At 38.1% G+C, this 21875-nt stretch overlaps 1 protein-coding gene across 2 annotated transcripts in view; it reads right to left on the bottom strand.

The window, feature by feature from the left end:
* Window positions 1–530: 530 nt before the first annotated feature.
* LOC128655669 (gastrula zinc finger protein XlCGF8.2DB-like) overlaps window positions 531–21875 on the bottom strand; it is a 70510-nt gene continuing 49165 nt past the window's right edge. For both annotated transcript variants that reach the window (XM_053709255.1, XM_053709253.1), the window contains one exon: window positions 531–3411. In XM_053709255.1, the coding sequence (XP_053565230.1) occupies window positions 3274–3411 (138 nt within the window). In that variant the 3' untranslated portion in view covers window positions 531–3273. The remainder of the gene's footprint in view (window positions 3412–21875) is intronic.

The raw sequence follows: 21875 nt of genomic DNA, 5'->3' as shown, positions 1-21875 counted from the left end.
ATCCCTGGATATTTTGTTCTCTTTTAGTAAAAAAAAAAAAATATAAACAAAAAAATAATAAAAAATATAACAAAAGAAGATACATGCAAAGGATGCAATAAACAAAATGACCATTAGATGGCGCAGTATATGATATATCTGTGGGTGAGGTATTGAATGTAATTAAGGGCTTGAGGGTATATAAGGAAGGGGATTGTGGGAGATATTTGCAACCTTGACAAAGGTTCAAATGGGGACTGAAACGGTGGAATAAATACATAATTTTTGCAAAAGTAGGAGCTGTGTCTTCATGATTCTTATAAATATTTGGAATGAGTACAGCAGAAAGGTTTGTGAAGGCATGCTGACCCTTTATAGATGTGTATATATATATATATATATATATATATATATATATGTATATAAATAAAATAAATAATACACACACATACACATTGTGTGCAGTGTTAACGTAATTATTTGGCTCCAATTGATCATGGGAATCACAAAGCCATGATAACAGGAAAAGGTGACAACATAAATAATTAAAGTATATTGCAAAGTAGTTTTAATTCACATAATTAAAGATTTTATATTACAATCACAAAGTGTTTAATGTCCATTTAACCCCTTAGCTGCTGAACCATTTCCCACCCCTGTGCTGATTTGTTTTGGAACATTTAGATGCTGCTCACATTCAAGCACTACTAGAAGTAATTTTTCATTGAGAAACCCACACAAACTATATGTTGTTTTCTTTTTTAGCAGACCCAGAAGATTCAGACTGTACCATAACTGTATGTAAATATCATAATGTGAGAAAACTGTTAAAGGGACAGTCAACACCAGAATTTTTGTTGTTTTAAAAGATAGATAATCCCTTAATTACCAATTCCCCAGTTTTGCATAACCAACACAGTTAGAATTATACACGTTTTACCTCTTTAATTACCTTGTATCTAAGCCTCAGCAGACTGCCCCCTTATTTCAGTTCTTTTGACAGACTTGCATTTTAGCCAATCAGAGCTGCATCCATGGTAAATTCACGTGCATGAGCTCAATGTTATCTATATGAAACAAGTGAACTAATGCCATCTAGTGGTGAAAAACTATCAAAATGTATTTAGATTAGAGGCGGCCTTCAAGGTCTAAAAAATTAGCATATGAACCTCCTAGGTTTAGCTTTCAACTAAGAATACCAAGAGAACAAAGCAAAATTGGTGATAAAAGTAAATTGGAAAGTTGTTTAAAATTACATGCCCTATTGAAACATGAAAGTTTTTTGGGACTTGACTGTCCCTTTAAAATTACAATAAAAAGATGAATGTCACACGTTTTGTTACAAACAGGTTGTAAACAATATAAAACACAAACAGTATACAGAAGTGTCAGATGAAATAAAACACAATATTGGAAAAAAACACAATATTCTGTAACAAATGAACTAAGAACTGATACTCTCCTTTAGATTAGACCGCAGCCTTCTTGCAGTCTCTCCTCTGTGACTGTATAGAGATATGGTAATGGTGATAGATTGCTTAGAGCAAATAAAACCTTCTTTTACCTAAGTTGAAAGATTGTTAATATCTTTCTTTGCTGTGCCGGGCCAGATTCTCCTTTTATATGGAGTAAGTTAAATTTTTTCCATTTTACATTGGATATCTTTGTCACTTGGGTTTCCATTCATTCCCAGTCTAGTATTTGGATACTTTTTGGAAGATTGGCATTTGACACTAGAATCCTGTGGACTCTTGCCACCTGTTGCTACATTCCAGTTCAGCTGATCACATACAACTTATGGAGTGAGTATACTGCACCAATATTAATTGGCTTTTATATACACGTCAAGCCTTTTTCTCTTCATTTACTAGAGAAAAATCATCTAAACAGACCTGCGTCATCTATCACCATTACCAGATTGTAAACAATACAGTGTTTTTTCTTAACTCTAAAACTTTTGTGGATCTATCATTGTATTAGTAAAACCTTTTCTTATATAAGCAGAATTAAGAATCATTTAGTGTTTTTCCATTTAATTAATTAGCAAATCAAAAGTACATTTCAGTACAATGCATTTTATACAGACAAAGGGCTATTTTAATACAAATAAGAGCTTTTGGATGCCTCTTACATGTTTGATTTTAACATAGGGACTTCAGCATGTACACCTATACAACTGGTCAATTAAAATTCCACCTAGGGAAATACTGTCACCTCAGTGATCACCTGACTAGAATACCCTCAATAAATAATGATTTATCAACATAAATAAGGGTTTTGGGGTATATTTATAGAACTTTGATCTGCACATAAGGGCTCCCTTCTATAACTCTCTACTCAAACATACCAGGTGATCACTTGACTATTCAAACCTATATAGGAAACCCATATGCCCCCCCGGGGATGACAAACAAACTTGGCCACCTCTCATAACCACTTGAGCTCCCAAAAGGACGAATCATCAGCACTCTAGATATTGTGTGTCGCCCTGTGCATTTAAGTGGTTAAGCCGTAATTTATGTTAAATTAATTTTCTGATGACTAAAAAGATATCCTTTCAGGGTAAAATATTTCCCACATTCAGAACATGAAAATGCTTTCTTTCATGTGAGTTTTCTGATGAGCAACAAGATTTGATTTACGGTTAAATCATTTGCCACATTCATGAAAATTCTTTCTTCCCTGTATGAATTTTCTGATGCCTAATAAGAGTTGACCTCTGAGTAAAATATTTTCCACATTCAGAACATAAAAATTTGTTATCCCCAGTATGAATTTTCTGATGCCTAATAAGAGATGATTTCTGAGTAAAATATTTTTCACATTCAGAACATGAAAATTCTTTCTCCCCTTTATAAATTGTCTGATGTCTAATAAGAGATGATTTCCGAGTAAAATATGTTCCACATTCTATACAAGAAAATGATTTTTCTCTTGTATGAGTGGTCAGATGAGCAATAAGATGTGACTTCCGATTAAAACGCTTTCCACAATCAGAACATGAAAACACTTTCTCTCCTGTATGAATTTTCTGATGGTTAATAAGATATGATTTCCAAGTAAAAGATATCCCACATTCAGAACATGAAAATCCTTTCTCTCCTGTATGAATTTTCTGATGTTTATTAAGAGCTGACCTCCAGGTAAAACATTTGCCACAATCAGAACATGAAAATGCTTTCTCTCCTGTATGAACTTTCAGATGATCCATTAGAGTTGATTTCTGAGTAAAACATTTTCCACATTCAGAACATGAAAATTCTTTCTCTCCTGTATGGGTTTTCTGATGTTTAATTAGAAGAGATTTCCAGATAAAACATTTCCCACATACAGAACATACATTTCCCATCTGATTTCTTTGATTTTGAAAAAGATTGAAAGAAGTATCTCCACTCTGTCCATGACTAAGATTATTGCAGTTTGTGAATTTACCTGTTGAAAAGAAACACAATGTTATTTATTATTGACATAATTATTTTTTCTTGAGAATATTTTAACTGTACTGTATTACAAGGGGAAGGGACACATTCACCAGCTATCATGCTAAGGCTTAAAGGGACAGTCAACAACAAAATGTTTATTGTTTAAAAAGATAGCTAATGCCTTTACTACCCATTCCTTAGCTTTGCACAACCAACATTGTTACATTAATATACTTTATTACATTTAAACCTCTAAATTTCTGCCTGTTTCTAAGCCACTACATACAGCCTCTTATCACATGTTTTAATTAGCTTTTCACAACAAGAGATTGCTAATCCATGTGGGCCATATAGATAACATTGTGCTCTCTCCCGTGGAGTTGTGGCTGACACTACACTAATTGGCTAAAATGCAAGTTGATAGATAATAAATAAATAGCCATGTGATCAGGGGGCTGTCGAAAGAGGCTTAGATACAAGGTAATCAAAAAGGTTAAAAGTATATTAATACAACCACGTTGGCTGTGCAAAATTGGGGAATGGGTAATAAAGGGATTATCTATCTTTTTAAACGACATTTTGGAGTTGACCGTCTCTTTAAAGGGACACTGAACCCAATTTTTTTCTTTCGGGATTCAGATAGAGCATGAAATTTTAAGCAACTTTCTAATTTACTCCTATTATCAAATTTTCTTCATTCTCTTGGCATCTTTATTTGAAATGCAAGAATGTAAGTTTAGATGCCGGCCCATTTTCTGTGAACAACCTGGGTTGTTCTTGCTGATTGGTGGATAAATTCATCCACCTATAAAAAAGTGTTGTCCAGAGTACTGAACCAAAAAAAAAAGATTAGATGCATTATTTTTAAAATAAAGATAGCAAGAAAACAAAGAAAAATTGATAATAGGAGTAAATTAGAAAGTTGCCTAAAATTGCATGCTCTATCTGAATCACAAAAGAAAAAAATTGGGCTCAGTGTCCCTTTAAGTACATTTTACTGGACATTTTAAGGACTCCATGGCATTTCTCACTCACTGAAATAGATAGAAATTAATATTTATTTTCTTTATCTATTTTTTTTTTTATTGAGGTAATTAAATCAGGCATACATTATGCATACAGTTATGTGAAGATACTACTTTACTTCGGGAAAACAGTACTTTTAATATTACTGCTGCTTTAACTTGTTTTTTTTTTCAGTTTTACTGAACAATGTTTTCAGATTGTGTTTGTGATAATCTTTTAGGTTTGCCCAAGAATGCTAATTCTTTTATTGATGATGCTGTATTTGACATTATGAAAATTAATGTAACAAGCATGTATTTGCAGTTCTTGCCAGTAGAGCCTTAAAGGGATACAAAACCCATTTTTTTTCTTTCATGATTCAGATAGAGCATGCAATTTTAAGCAACTTTTTAATTTACTCCTTTTATACATTTTTCTTCATTCTCTTGCTATCTTTATTTGAAGAAAAAAAAAAAAAAAAAAAGAATGTAAGCATATGAGCGGGCCCATGTTTTGCTCAGCATCTGTGTAGCGCTTGCTGATTGGTGGCTGCGCTTAGGTTCCATTGGAGCCTATAGAAACACACTCTTGTGAGTGTAAAGCTTCCATGCAATGCGAACTTGCAATACCAGCGGACATTAGCGCGCACTAGTATTACTCAGTGGAGTGCAAATATCGCTTTTGCAAAATTTAGATTCTGCTATTGGAGCCTCTTTTGCCCTTAGCATTAATAATTTATGGGTAAATCTAAAGCCTTTAACCATTTCTGTTACTCTAGTCAGAATAAGGTACAAATGAGTAAAGTTTTCTTTGTTCAATAACTAGATACTTATAGCTCAGTAAGACCCCGATGATCGAAAGTGCTACAAGGCGGTGAGATATTCTAAGCGATCCGACGCTAAGTCGACCGAGCCTGTCGGAATATTAAAAGCTCCCGACATATTGGCATTGCCAAGAGGCGTTTACTATACACGTCATTGGTCAGCGATGCTGGCTTAGGCAACATCCAGCATTGCCGACCATGTTGGCAATGTATAGCATGGGATCCCTAAAATATCACTGACGTCTGCCTAAATACTAATCCTAATACCCCTAAACCGAAGTACCCCACAATCGCAAACTAACACTACACTAATAAATATCGAAACCACCAGATACCCACTGCAAGTCGCTAACTATTAACCCCTATGACGCCACATACCCACAAACTCTCTGTTTTGTAGCCACACAGGTTACTTAATTAACATACACCGGTGGGTGTTTAATCAATTATAATACATGTTAAGGCCAGGTAAACAATCACCTACCCCATCTAATGGTAAATCCTGAGTACTACAAGCTCAATTTATCAAATAGAAAATATATACAAAAAAGCAGTTTAAAAACATTAAGAAAAATACTTGCACACTGTACTGAATCGAATGAACTACATAAATACTGATACATCATAATCTTTATTCATTCCAAAAGGCCTCATTGAGTTAAGTGTAGATATCCAAAACAATTCTTTTCTTTTTAATAATAATTCCCTATTACCCCCTCTTCTAGGCAGTTTAATGTGATCAATGATCTGCCATCTTAATTGACTGATAGAGTGCCCTGCTTCCAGGAAATGAGATGAAACAGGCGCATCTTTATTATTGCGCCTAATGTTTGATTTATGTTCATTGATACAGTCACGTATCTTCCTTGTGGTCTCTACTAAATAAATCCTGGAACACGGGCACTTTATCAGATAAATCACATAACTTGAGTTACAAGAAAAGAAATCTCTAATATTATACAATTTACCAGTTCTAAAGAATTACAATTAGAGCATCCCAAAATATAGCAAAATTTCTTGATAAAATTCTCTAACCTCATGTGGAAAGTTTATCTTCCTATATTAAAGATACTGGAGACTTTATTAAAAAGTTGAACAATCTTGAGCTGGGCACAGATAAGTATATACTCTACACACTAGATGTTCAAAGTCTTTACACCTCTATCAAACATGAGAGTGGTATTGGGTGTGTAAAAAAAAGTCCTGTTAAATACAAACACCTACAGTATTGAACAGATATTATTCTTAGAAGAGCTATTGAGATTGGTCTTATTTTGTAACTATTTTTTATTTGGAGATACTTGGTATCTCCAAACCCAGGGTACGGCCATGAGATCGAATGTTGCCCCCTCATACGCCAACATATTTATGTGAATCTTTGAAGGGAAGTTTGTATATGAACATGAATTGTTCTTACAAAATGGAGCCAGATGGTGGCGTTTCATAGATGATGTGTTTGGCTTATGGGGGGGCAACCTAGATACCTTGTTGCAGTTTGTGACAGATCTAAATCAGGCAGTAATAGGTATAAAGACACCAACGGCTAGATTACAAGTTTTGCGTTATGAGCGGCTCGGTGCTAACTTGCAAGTTATTTCCACCGCTCACCCCACTATAGCGCTGCTATTACAGGTTTTCAAAAACCAGGCGTTAGCAGGCAATATAGCAGCGTTGAGCTCCATACCGCACTCAAATACCAGCACTGCTTTGAGCTGGTTTTACGTGCTCGTGCACGATTTCCCCATAGTCATCAATGGGGAGAGCCGGCTAAAAAAAAGCCTAACACCTGCAATAAAGGAGCATAAAGCTCTGTAACGCAGCCCCATTGATTCCTATGGGGAAAGAAAATTTATGTTTACACCTAACATAAACCCCGAGTCTAAACACACCTAATCTGCCGCCCCTGACATCGCCGCCACCTACATTACACTTATTAACCCCTAATCTGCCGCCCCCAACATCGCCGCCACCTACCTACACTTATTAACCCCTAATCTGCTGCCCCTAACATCGCCGCCACCTACATTGCACTTATTAACCCCCTATCTGCCGCCCCCGACATCGCCGCCACCTACCTACACTTATTAACCCTTAATCTGCCGCCCCCAACGTCGCCGCCACTATACTAAAGTAATTAACCCCTAAACCTAACCCTGATTCTAACAGCCAATAGAATTCAAGCTCAATCATATTGGCTGATTGCATCAGTCAATAGGATTTTTTCACCTTTGAAGGAACCTTCATTCTTCAGTAGCCTTCGTCAGAAGAGGATGCTCCATGCTGGATGTCCTGAAGATGGAGCCGCTCCGCGTCGGAAGGATGAAGATAGAAGATGCCATCTGGATGAAGACTTCTGCCTGTCTGGAGGACCACTTCTTGCCGCTTGGATGAAGACTTCTCCCGGCTTCGTTGAGGATGGATGTCCGGTCTTCAAAAACTGGATCTTCAGGGGTTAGTGTTAGGTTTTTTTAAGGGTTTATTGGGTGGGTTTTATTTTTAGCTTAGTGTTTGGGCTGAAAAAGAGCTAAATACCCTTTTGAGGGCAATGCCCATCCAAATGCCCTTTTCAGGGCAATGGGGAGCTTAGGTTTTTTAGATAGGATTTTATTTGGGGGGTTTGGTTGTGTGGGTGGTGGGTTTTACTGTTGGGGTTTTTTTTTTTTTACAGGTAAGAGAGCTGATTTCTTTGGGGCAATGCCCCGCAAAAGGCCCTTTTGAGGGCCATTGGCAGTTTAGTTTAGGCTAGGGTTTTTTTTTATTTTGGGGGGGCTTTTTTATTTTGATAGGGCTATTAGATTAGGTGTAATTAGTTTAAATATTTGATAATTTCTTTTTTATTTTGTGTAATTTAGTGTTTTTTTTTGTAATTTAGTTAATTGTATTTAATTAATGTAATTTATGTAATTGTAGTGTAAGGTTAGGTGTTAGTGTAAGACAGGTTAGGTTTTATTTTACAGGTACATTTGTATTTATTTTAACTAGGTAGTTAGTAAATAGTTAATAACTATTTATTAACTAGTCTACCTAGTTAAAATAAATACAAACTTGCCTGTGAAATAAAAATAAAACCTAAGATAGCTACAAAGTAATTATTAGTTATATTGTAGCTAGCTTAGGGTTTATTTTATAGGTAAGTATTTAGTTTTAAATAGGAATTATTTAGTTAATGCTAGTAATTTTTATTTAGATTTATTTTAATTATATTAAAGTTACGGGTGTTAGGGTTAGGTTTAGGAGTTAATAACTTTAGTATAGTGGCGGCGATTTTGGGGGCAGCAGATTAGGGGTTAATAATATTTAACTAGTGTTTGCAATGCGGGAGTACGGCAGTTTAGGGGTTAATATGTTTATTATAGTGGCGGCGATGTCCGGAGCGGCAGATTTGGGGTTAATAATTTTATTTTTGTGTTTGCAATGCGGGAGGGCCTCGGTTTAGGGGTTAATAGGTAGTTTATGGGTGTTAGTGTACTTTGCAACACTTTAGTTATGAGTTTTATGTTACGGCTTTGTAATGTAAAACGGTACAGATCTTGTAGTTATGGGCTGTACCGCTCACTTTTTGGCCGGACAGGCAAACTCGTAATACCGGGGCTGTGGAAGTACCATTGAAAAAGGACTTTTGAAAGCTGCGGTAGTTACGTTGCGCTACGGCCAAAAAAGTGTGCGGTACAGATATACCTGAAAAACTCGTAATAGCAGCGGTAGTGAAAAAGCAGCGTTATGAGGCTTTTTCACTCATAACGCAAAACTCGTAATCTAGCCGCAAGGTAGTTAAGAATACTGCCAAAAACTGCTTAGAATGTGATATACATATTAAATCTACTGACAAAAATAATCTTTTACACTTCAGCAGTTTACCCAGGAGTCAGTTAATTAGGGTAAAAAGGATTGTTAACATGGAGGGAAACACTACAGACAGACTACATGATATGGGTAAAAAAAAATTGGACAGAGGATACCCTGGGGAATTAAAAAAACCAAGAAATTACTAAGGTAAATCAAATTAAAAGATCTGAGCTGCTTTCACAGACAAAAATTCAAGATAAGGATGATCGTTTGGTGTTCGTCTCTAAGTATGGTAGCCACAGTAAGAAATTGAGTAGAATCATACTGAAACATTAACACATACTTAGAGACTGCAACAAAGTCCTACCCTGCTTTAAAGAACCTCCTATAATGGCATACAAAAGAAATCACAATATTAAAGATATTCTTACAAAAGCTGATATAGGTAGCCAATCTAAAATAGAAACAGGCTACATAACCAAGAAAAATTTGGGTTGCTATCCCTGTTTGGGATGCTCTAATTGTAATTCTTTAATTAAAGGAGATACGTTTGCACACCCTAGAACTGGTAAATTGTATAATATTAGAGATTTCTTTTCTTGTAACTCAAGTTATGTGATTTATCTGATAAAGTGCCTGTGTTCCAGGATTTAATTTAGGAGAGACCACAAGAAAGATACGTGACCATATCAATGAACATAAATCAAACATTAGGCGCAATAATAAAGATGCGCCTGTTTCATCTCATTTCCTGGAAGCAGGGCACTCTATCAGCCAATTAAGATGGCAGATCATTGATCACATTAAACTGCCTAGAAGAGGGGGTAATAGGGAATTATTATTAAAAAGAAAATAATTGTTTTGGATATCTACACTTAACTCAATGAGGCCTTTTGGAATGAATAAAGATTATGATGTATCAGTATTTATGTAGTTCATTCAATTCAGTACAGTGTACAAAGGTATTTTTCTTAATGTTTTTAAAGTGAATGTCAATTTTGATGCTAAAGTGCCCGATTTTTAAAAATTCGATTAAAAACAGGGGCACTTTAATTCATCAAAATTTACATTTCACTCCTGTTCAGAAAAAAAACAACTTACCTTTTAATCTTCACAGCAGTTCCAGCTTCCTCCGCCCGTCGCAAAGCCTCTTCCTGGGTCTAAAATGAGGAATCCGGCTTCCTTCAATCACGGTGTTGAATCAGACACCGATTCCCCCAGGGGGGGAGCCGTGATTGGAGGATGACCTATCCATCATTTCTGACGTCAGAAATGGCTTGCAACAACCGGAGGAAGCTGGAGCTGCTGTGAAGATTAAAAGGTAAGTTTTTTTTCTTAACAGGAGTGAAATGTAAATTTTGATGAATTAAACTGCCCCTGTTTTTAATCGAATTTTTAAAAACCGAGCACTTAAGCATCAAAATTGACATTCACTTTAAACTGCTTTTTTGTATATGTTTTCTATTTGATAAATTTAGCTTGTAGTACTCAGGATTTACCATTAGATGGGGTAGGTGAGTGGTTACCTGGCCTTAACATGTATTATAATTGATTAAACACCTACAGGTGTATGTTAATTAAGTAACCTGTGTGGCTACAAAACAGAGTTTGTGAACAGTATTACATTGTATGACTAAGGGTGTATAACCTGAAACTGCTATTTTTGTACCTTTGAATCCTTCCCTAAATAAAGAAAAGATTTGGAAGCTTATGCTGTGGACACCTTTGTTTATTGGATGTACTTTGGAGCTAGTAGTGAGCTCCTGTCTGCGTTTGCATTTGCATTGCATTGCTTGAAGATATTGCTGGTTTCCCTATACAGGATTGAGCCACATACCCACAGCAAGTACTATCTATTAACCCCTATGCTGACATATACCCACTGCTACTATCTATTAACCCCTATGCTGACATATACCCACTGCTACTATCTATTAACCCCTATGCTGACATATACCCACTGCTACTATCTATTAACCCCTATGCCGCAACATACCCACTGCAAGTACTATCTATAAATCGCTATGCCGACGTATACCCACTGCTACTAACTAATAATCCCTATTCCCGCAACATACCCACCGCAAGTACTATCTATTAATCCCTATGCCGACGTATACCCACTGCTACTAACTAATAATCCCTATTCCCGCAACATACCCACTGCAAGTACTATCTATTAATCCCTATGCCGACGTATACCCACTGCTACTAACTAATAATCCCTATTCCCGCCACATGCCCACCGCAAGTACTATCTATTAATCCCTATGCCGACGTATACCCACTGCAAGTACTATCTATTAACCCCTACACTGACATATACCCACTGCTACTACTATCTAACGCCTATGCCATGACATACCCACTACAAGTACTATCTATTAACCCCTACGCCAACATATACCTACTGCTACTATCTAACTATTAACCCCTATGCCGCCACCGCAAGTACTATTAACCCTTGTGCGACTTATACCCACTGCTAATATCTATTAACCTTTATGCCGCCACATACCCACCACAAGTACTATCTATTAACCCCTATGCCGACATAAACACACCGCTTCTATATAACTATTAACCCCTAAGCTGCCACATACCCAACGCTACTATCTATTAACCCCTATGCCGTCACATACCCACCACAGTCAACTTTTAACCACTATGTCGCTATTACCCACTATGCTGCCACAAACCCCAAACCTAAATTAACCTAACCCCCCTCTAAACTAAACCCCCTAAGTTAAAAATATATATTTTTAAAATCTAAAAATTAGAATTTGACAAAAACTATACTGAAAAAAACCCAACAAAATCTAACACCTAACCCCCCTCTAAAATAAAAAACCCCTCTAAACTAACCCCACTAAGTTACAAAAAACAAACAAAACAAAAAAACAGTTACAAAAAATAAAAAAAAGCTAAATTACAAAAAATAATAAACTCCATTATCCAAAATAAAAAAATCATTATATCTAACACTAAACTACATGCCCCATAAAATGACTCCCCTAAAAAAAAATAAACCCTAACAATAAAAGGTACTACCTTCTGGGAGGAATTGGGTACCAGATTTGTAGTGTCCCCCATTCTCCCAGAGGGTAGCACCCCCAAACAAGTGGTGTCACCCTTAGTGCCACATCAAATTGCCGACAACATAATAAAAGACCGACTTGATCCCTTGTACCCTAGTCATTCGACACCCTTTTTAAGAAGCGTCGGACCAGGGCTCAATTCTGGTCTAGCACTGAGTTCTGGGAGCCAGGATAGGCCGGTGAGGTTTTGCTGGTTCTCCGGCGGTCGGTTGCCGGGCGTTTTAGCGCATCTCTGTGACACATTATTTAAACATTGATGATAACTTTAGTGACATCGCTTCATAGTTATAATAAGGAGGTTTATTAAAGTGATTTATTTTTGGACAGTAGGCAGTTAGCTGGGCGTTCCATGGGAGTGTAGGTTAGACATTACATCATTGAAGGCGGTTTTAAGGACTTAGCAGGGCGTTCCGGGGGTGTGTAGGTTAGGTGTGACGTAGGTGTAGAAGGTCAGGAGGAGTTAGCTGGACGGTATAGGGGGAGTGTAGGTTAGTGGCGATATAGATGTAGGCGGTGAGTGGGAGGTAGTGAGGCAGAGCAGGGGGAGTGTAGCTTAGCCGTGACGTAGTTATAGGCATTCAGGGGGAGTTAGCAAGGCATGCAAGTGGGAGTAGCCTGCACTTTGCCTTGGACACAAGATCTATATGTTCAAAGCAGCAAAGTACAGGTTAAGAGGAGGATAGCGGCCATGTTTGCTATCAGCTGCCGAGACAACATCGTCTGAGCCAGTTAGTGTAGGTGTAAATCAATTTAGGTCCCCAAGGCAATATTTGAAGTGAGCCTACACAGTAAAATGCTGATGAGAGACGATGAGGACGATGGTGTCTATGGGATAGACATTGTCGCTCACTGGGATCACTCGGACATGTCCACTTTTTTAAGAATATTCTGACAGTTTGTTGATGCTTTGAATATTGCGGCCTAAGTCTGAATAGGCTAAGAGAATTACTTTTGCTGCCAAAAATGTTTGAAGGTACTCCCCCTGAGTCTGGTAGGGGGCAGGTTAAGTCTCCTTTTAAAGGTTTAATTCAGTCTGTCCTAGTTCACTTGCTATTGTTGAGGTTTCTTTAGGAAACATCAGATAGAACAGAAGTGCTATCTTCTGTGCTATGTTCTGAAAAATATTTTATAAGCTTTAATTTCTATTAACTAGGAATTAGATCACTATGCATATCAGTTCCTTTGTTGGAACTAAAAAAAAGTGTTGTGTTCAAATCCTTTAATTTTTTTAATACAATAAATAAAAATACTTTCAGTGCAATATTGCTTTTAAGTTTCCTAAAAACTATAAATAGGTTTCTAAGAGTATTTAAAGTCTGGTTTCCTCATGAGGTAAGATTTCCAATATAGGTTATAAAGTCTCTCTGCAACCTTTAAGGTTCTTTTAGGTTTAGCCACTGTTGATAGGAAAATTTTAATTTCCACTTACAGTCTAACAGGGTGACAGTAGTGACTTTGGTTACATTTTTAAGGGGGACCTTCAGTTTCCTAGTTATAAGAGTAATGCTTTGGCTTTTTCTTAGCTAAAGATCAATCAGATATTTAGCAAGCTTCTTAGGCACTTTGTAAAGTTCAAAGTCCCTTACTTATCATTTTAATGTTGTTGTTTTTTTTTTTTAAATGAGCCTAGAAAAATCATTAATGTTTTGTTATTTCTAGTGTGACTTTACAGATCTAGTTTTAATGATCAGTTGCATTCCTTTTCCTGTATCTAAATTTGTAAGCTCCTTCATTTGATCCTACACATAGGGCTGAAATTATGCTACTTTCCTGGAAAATTTGTTTTTTTTTTTAGCTATTTCATCTGCTTGTTTCTGATTTATCTTATTTTTTTTTCTTTGGATACAGTTTTAAGGACTATTTTTAGTTTTTAACCAAAGATAATTTCTTCTCATATCATTGGTAGAGAATTTGTTGTTCCTTTATTATTTATGGTTCCAAACATTGCTTCAGAAAGTTATTTACATAATGTAAAGGTTGTTAGGGCATTGACATATTACAATAATGGTACTAAGACCTTTAGACGAACTTCTAGTATGTTCATTCTCTTTTCAGGTTCTAGAAACGGTCATAGAAGGCTTCTGCTGTGGCTTCTTCACAAAGCTTATTTAAAGGCAAGTCTGTTCATTCTACTAGGTCAGTTGTCTTTTTATGGCCTTTAAAAGGGATATTAAACCCAATTTTTTCTTTCATGATTCAGATAGCAAATCAGCTTTATTCAAAATATGAAAAAGTGAATACAAGTGGTGGAGACACAGTTCCATTGTCGTCGATACAAGCTGACATAGTTTATGAAGAGTTAAATACAAAGAAAACAATTAACCTTTTTAAACCATATGATCAATAGAATGCGACTAATGTCTGGGATATGTGTGGAGAAACACCTAATAGTTTGATTTTAATGAAACAGAGTGGATTAAGCTAAACATTGAATATAAATAATGAGTTCTTATGAGATTGAGTATGTTTATTGTATTTATTAAAACCTGACGATTGTGTTGGATCAAGGGTGGTAGGTTTAGATTTATTTTGGGTGCATTAGTAATAATGTTTATATGTTCAGGGTGAGAGATAATTTTGCCATATGGATGTTGTTTCCGAAAAGGATGCTAGTTTATCTTGTTGGATATAGTAAAGTTTTTGCATTTTCAGATAGAGCATGCAATTTTAAGCAACTTTCTAATTTACTCCTATTATTAATTTATTTGTTCTCTTGGTATCTCTTTTTTAAAGAAGGAATCTAAGCTTAGGATCCAGCCCATTTTTGGTTCAGCACCTGGGTAGTTCTTGCTGATTGGTGGCTAAATGTAAAATTGATAATAGGAGTCAATTTGAAAGTTGCTTAAAATTGCATGCTCTATCTGAAACATGAAAAAAATTGTTGGGTTTTATATACCTTTAAGAATAAGGCCTCAGTTGAACAAACTGGAAAATCGTCTACTTGCTTTTCTTTGCATATTTTTTCAAAGTTCTAACATTTTTTTTATGTTTTGATATTTTTTTAAAGCAGCTTTAGGTAGAAAGGTGCTTCAGGAGGTTGATTTACTTTGACTTTTCACCTGTTTATTTTTCAAATGCATTTGAAAATTAATTTAACATTTTGAACATTTAAAATTTAATTGGGGTTGTGGATTTACTTTCTCAATGAAAAAACAAATTATGCTTACCTGAAAATTTCCTTTCCATCTGTATGAGGAGAGTCCATGGCTTAATTCCTTACTTGTGGGAATACAGAACCTGGCCACCAGGAGGAGGCAAAGACACCCCAGCCAAAGGCTTGAATACCTCCCCCACTCCCCTTATCCCCCAGTCATTCTGCCGAGGGAATAAGGAACAGTAGGAGAAATATCAGGGTATAAATGGTGCCAGAAGAACAAAAAATTTTGGTTCGCCCAACGGTAAAAAACGGGCGGGGGCCGTGGACTCTCCTTATACAGATGGAAAGGAAATTATCAGGTAAAGCATCATTTATGTTTTCCATCTTAATATGAGGAGTATCCACAGCTTCATTCCTTACTTGTGGGAAACATATACCTAAGCTCTAGAGGACACTGAATGAAAACGGGAGGGTAAAAGAAAGGCGAACCCTATTCTGAGGACACCACAGCCTGCAAAACCTTTCTCCCAAAAGATGCTTCAGCCGAAGCAAAAACAACAAATTTGTAAACTTTGAAAAAGTATGTAAGGAGGACCAGGTAGCTGACCTACAAATCTGCTCCATAGAAGCCTCATTCTTGAAGGACCAAGATGAAGCCACTAGTTGAATGAGCCGTAATCCTCTGAGGAGGCTTATGTCCTGCTGTTTCATATGCTAAGCGAATAATGCTCCTTAACCAAAAGGATAGGGAAGTGGAAGAAGCCTTCTGACCTCTGCGCTTCCCAAAATAGACAACAAACAATGCCAAAGTCTGTCTAAAATTTTTCATGGCCTGAAGATAGAATTTCAAAGCCCGAACCACATCCAGATTATGAAGTAATCGTTCCTTTGAAGAAGAAGGATTAGGACACAAGGAAGGAACCACAATCTCCTGATTGATGTGGCGATCAGACACAACCTTAGGGAGAAACCCCAACCCAGTGCGAAGAACAGCCTTATCAGCATGAAAAACTAGGTAAGGAGGCTTACATTGCAAGGCTGCCATCTCAGAGACTCTGCGTGCCGAAGCAATAGCCAGTAGAAAAAGAACCTTCCAAGACAGTAATTTAATGTCAACAGAATGCATGGGCTCAAACGGAGCCCTCTGCAAAACCTTAAGAACCAGATTTAAACTCCAAGGAGGAGCAGAATGTCTAAACACAGGCTTGATTCTAGACAGAGCCTGAACAAAAGACTTTATATCAGGAAGCTCAGCAAGCCTCTTTTCTAATAACACAGATAGAGCCGAAATCTGTCCCTTTAAGGAACTAGCGGCGAGTCCCTTCTCCAAACCATCTTGGAGAAAGGAAAGAATCCTGGACACCCTGACCTTATGCCAGGGGAATCCACGCTCTTCACACCAGAATAAGTAGGTCCTCCACACTTTATGATAGATGCGACGGGTGAACGTCTTTCTAGCTTCAATGAGAGAATCAATAACTCTCTAAGAAAAATCTCTCTTGGCTAGGACTAAGCGTTCAATCTCCATGCAGTCAGCCTCAGATAATCTAGATTCTGATGAACAAAGGGACCCTGTTCCAGCAAGGTAACCTCCATGGAGGAGAAGAGGACATCCCTACCAGGTCCACAAACCACATCCTCCGCGGCCACAATGGAGCAATTAGAATTGCTGAAGCTTGCTCCTGCTTGATGCGGGCCACTACCTGAGGTAGACGTGGTAAGGGTGGAAAATGTAAACTAGTTTGAACCTCCAATGCATCTATCAGCTCTGCCTGTGGATCCCTGGATTGCGACCCTTATCTGGGTAGCTTGGTATTGAGTCGGGACGCCATGAGATCTATCTCCTGCATCCCCCATCTGTTGCAAATCTCAGCAAACACCTCAGGATGGAGAGACCATACCCAGGATGAAAGGATTGTCTGCTGAGGAAATCCGCTTCCAAGTTGTCCACCCCCGGAATGTGGATCACTGAAAGTGAGCAGTTTTGGGCCTCTGCATATTCCATAATCCGAGACACGTCCCTCATTGCTAGGGAGCTCCTCGTCCCCCCCTGATGGTTGATGTAAGCCACCGAGGTAATGTTCTCCGATAAACTGGGACGAACCCAGAATAGGCCAGGCCTTCAGAACGTTGAAGATTGCTCGAAGTTCCAAAATATTGATCGGAAGAAGAGATACCTCTCGAGTCCACCGGCCCTGTGCCTTCCTGGCACCCCAAACGGCTCCCCATCCTGAGAGACTTATGTCCGTAGTCACAATCTCCCAGGATGGTCTCAAGAAGGATGTCCCTTGGGACAGGGGATCTGGACAGAGTCACCAAGAGAGCGATTCTCTCGACCGGTTGTCCAGAGAAATCTGTTGAGACAGATCCGAGTGGTCGGCGTTCCATTGCCTCAGCATGCACAGCTGAAGAGGTCTGAGATGGAACCTGGCTAATGGAATGATATCTATGCTGGATACCATGATCCCAATAACCTCCATACAACGAGCCACAGATGGCCTTTATGAGGTCTGGAGGGCAAGACAATTGGAAGTAATTTTGCAACATCTCTGGTCTGTAAGGAATATCCTCATGGATATGGAATCTATTATCGTGCCCAGGAATTCCACCCTGGTACTGGGTACCAGAGAACTCTTTCCTAAGTTTTTCTTCTATTCATGAGATTGAAGAAGAAGAAGAAGAAAAATAACTCTTGAATGGTCTTCTGGCAGCCGGCAGGACGGAGCCAGGACCAGGATGTCGTCCAAGTATGGCGCTATTGCAATACCTCTGGACCTTGCCACCGCGAGCAGAGCCCCCAGAACCTTCGTAAAGACTCTTGGAGCAGTAGCCAGACCAAATGGAAGAGCTGGTCCAGAAAAGCGAATCTTAAAGGGACAGTCTAGGCCAAAATAAACTTTCATGATTCAGACAGGGCATATAATTTTAAACAATTTTCCAATTTACTTTAATCACCAATTTTGCTTTGTTCTCTTGGTATTCTTAGTTGAAAGCTTAACCTAGGAGGTTCATATGCTAATTTCTTAGACCTTGAAGGCCACCTCTTTTCAGAATGCATTTTAACAGTTCTTCACCACTAGAGGGTGTTAGTTCATGTGTTTCATATAGATAACACTGTGCTCGTGCACGTGAAGTTATCTGGGAGCAGGCACCGATTGGCTAAACTGCAAGTCTGTCAAAAGAACTGAAATAAAGGGGCAGTTTGCAGAGGCTTAGATACAAGATAATCACAGAGGTTAAAAGTATTAATATAACTGTGTTGGTTATGCAAAACTGGGAAATGGATAATAAAGGGATTATCTATCTTTTAAAAAAATTAAAATTCTGGTGTAGACTGTCCCTTTAAGAACTTGAAGTGATCCATGTGAATTGGCACATGTAGGTAAGCATCCTTCAAGTCTATCATAGTCATGAACTGTCCCTCTTGAACTAAGGGCAGCAACTTGTTTAAGCACTTTAGGTCTAGAATCAGGCAAAATGTACTCTCCTTCTTTGGGACCACAAAAAGGTTTGAGTAGTAGCCTAGACCTCTCTCTGGTAGAGGTACTGGTACAATTACTCCCAGGGAGGAGAAATCCCTCACGCACTCTAGAAAAGCTTCTCGTTTTTCTGGTCTTGAAGACAGGTTTGATAAGAGGAATCTGCCCCTGGGTGGATGAGATTTGAAACCTATCCTGTAACCCTGAGTGATGACCTCTAGGACCCAAGGGTCTTGCATGTCCCAAACCCCGCCTCCACAAAGATAGATAGTCTGCCCCCAACATGATTCAACGCCGGATCGGGGGCTGCCCCTTCATGCCAACTTGGTTTCGCGGAGGGCTGCTGGCATTGGGATTTATCCGAACGGAAGGCACAAAAATTAGGACCCTGTCCTTTAGGTTTATTCTTCTTATCCTGTGATAGAAAGGCTCCCTTGCCCCCAGTGACCGTGGATATGATAGAGTCCAGGCCTGGACTGAAAATAATCTTCCCCTTAAATGGAAGGGAAAGCAATCTAGATTTTGAAGTCATGTCCGTGGACCAAGACTTCAGCCAGAGAGCTCTACGGGCTAGAACAGAAAAACCTGATGTCATGGCATTCAGGCGAATAATCTGCATGTTTGCATCACATATAAAAGAATTAGCTACCCTCAAGGCCTTAATTCTTTCCTGGATCTCGAGTTAGGGGCTCCAGCTACTGCAGCAACCGCCACTGCAGGCTGAAACAAGTACCCCGTGTGCTGAAACATCTTTCATAATTGTGTTCATAGCTTCTTATCCATGGGCTCCTTGAATGACGAACTATCCTCAAGCGGGATAGTAGTGCGCTTAGCGAGCGTGGAGATAGCTCCATCCACCTTAGGGACGGAACCCCACAACTCTAATTGGGAGTCCTGGACTGGGAAAAAATTCTTAAAGGAAGAAGAAGGGAAAAAAGAAGATCCAAGTCTCTCCCATTCATTCTTAATAATATTACCCATCTTTACAGGAACCGGGAAAGTCTGTGGCACCACCCTGTCCTCAACTTTTGATATAAGCACAAAAATAAAAGTGATATATATTGCGCTAGAGCGGTGTTAGTGCTAAATGTTTTGCACTCCACTTGTAATCTAGCCCAATGTGTTTAAAGGGATAGTCTAGTCAAAATTAAACTTTCATGATTCAGATAGAGCATGCAATTTTAAGCAACTTTCTAATTTACTAATTTTTCTTCGTTCTCTTGGTATCTTTATTTGAAAAAGCAAGAATGTAAGCTTAGTAGCCAGCACATTTTTGGTACAGCACCTGGGTAGTGCTTGCTGATTAGTGTTTAAATGTAGCCATATTTGGTGTCTAAATATAATGCACCTATATTTGCACCAGTTAATAGAAAAAAACTAAATTTATGCTTACCTGATAACTGTATTTCTTTCCAGGCATGGAGAGTCCATGAATCATTCCAATTACTAGTAGAATATTCACTCCTGGCCAGCAGGAGGAGGCAAAGAGCACCCCAGCAGAGCTGTTAAAGGGACATTAAAAGCCAAATTTTTCTTTCATGATTCAGATAGAGAATACAATTTTAAACAACTTTCTAATTTACTTCTATTATCTAATTTGCTTCAGTCTCTTGATATTCTTTCCTGAAAAGCATATCTAGATAGGCTCAGTAGCTGCTGATTGGTGGCTGCACATAGATGCCTCGTGTGATTGGCTGACCCATGTGCATTGCTATTCTTTCAACAAAGGATATCCAAAGAATGAAACAAATGAGCTAATAGAAGTAAATTTGAATGTTGTTTAAAATTGTATTCTCTGTCTAAACCATGAAAGAACATTTTTGTGTTTAATGTCCCTTTAAGTATCACTTCCCTTACCCATAACCTCCAGTCATTCGGCCGAAGGAAAATGGAAAAAGATAATAACACAAAGTTATAGCGGTGCCTGAGGTTTTTTTTTTTTTAAATATCTTTTTATTGTTGAGAAGGACAAAGTGTACATATAGATATCAATACAAACAAATCCAAATGAGATAATACAATCAAGTCTGAGGCAAAAACCTACCGTAGACCCAATGCATAGATGTTTCCTGTCTGTTTCGGTAACAGGTATTGGCATTACTAAGTCGCACTATCTAAGCTCCTTCTTTTTGTAAGTGTATGCCACTTTTTATATGTGTGTGCACTACTATCCCGCTTGAGGATAGTTCGTCATTCAAGGAGCCCATGGATAAGAAGCTATGAACTCTATTACGAAAGATGGTTCAGCACACGGGGTACTTGTTTCAGCCTGCAGTGGCGGTTGCTGCAGTAGCTGGAGCCCCTACCTATTGGTGTGACTCTTTTTCCAACAATTCTATAGTCTGGTTAGACTAAACCTAACTTTCTACTATAAACATTAAATAAAATAACTAACTAACTTAAAACCCTGGAACTTATTAACTTTGTCGATCCTGAGGCTGTGGTTATAAAAAAAAAAAAAAGGGGGGGTAGAGTGGAGGGATATTGAAGAGGATAGAGGGTGGGGAAGGAGAAATGCTGCTAAGTGTTGCAGAGTGGGGAAAGAACAGTGCTGCTATGTGTTGGCATTTGTGTCCGCTGTCGGTCCCTCAAAACAAATGCTCCCAATCTCCTCTCAGAATGTCCTCTGTGAAGATAACGGAGTCTTTAAATGGTATTAGAATCAGTCTCTGTATTTCTACCTCAAAGGTTAGTATGAGTCTACGCCATTTACGCAAAAATAAGCTCAGCCTGATCTGAACGTCCAGTCTTACGTCCATTTGTTCCGTACATATTTGGGATTTCAACAAGTTATTGAAGCCCCCAAAAGAGGGGCCCGTTTTCACTATCCAGTGTTTTTGTCTGCTTTTTCTAGCCACTAGGACTACTAAGCTCAATACTGCGTCATGTTGTTTGTGTTGGGGGTCCCATTGTAAGAATAAAATAGCTTCAGGATGTATAGTAAACTGTATCTGTAAAGCCTGGTTAATCCAATACTGTAGTTTACCCCAATACTGTCTGACTGGCGGGTGCCTGAGATTTTTACAAAAAAACACTACCGCCTGAATGTAAATAAGGGCGGGTTGTGGACTCTCCTTTCCTTGGAAAAAAATAAATTGAACAGGTAAGCATATATTTTGTTTTTTTACTATGGCATGAAGAGTCTACAAATCATTCCAATTACTAGTGGGAACCAATACCCAAGCT

The sequence above is a fragment of the Bombina bombina genome, chromosome 4, assembly GCF_027579735.1.
Source record: "Bombina bombina isolate aBomBom1 chromosome 4, aBomBom1.pri, whole genome shotgun sequence".
NCBI classification, from domain to species: domain Eukaryota; kingdom Metazoa; phylum Chordata; class Amphibia; order Anura; family Bombinatoridae; genus Bombina; species Bombina bombina.
The sequence above is the reverse complement of the archived record's forward strand: the minus strand, read 5'-3'. Positions and strand labels throughout refer to the sequence as shown.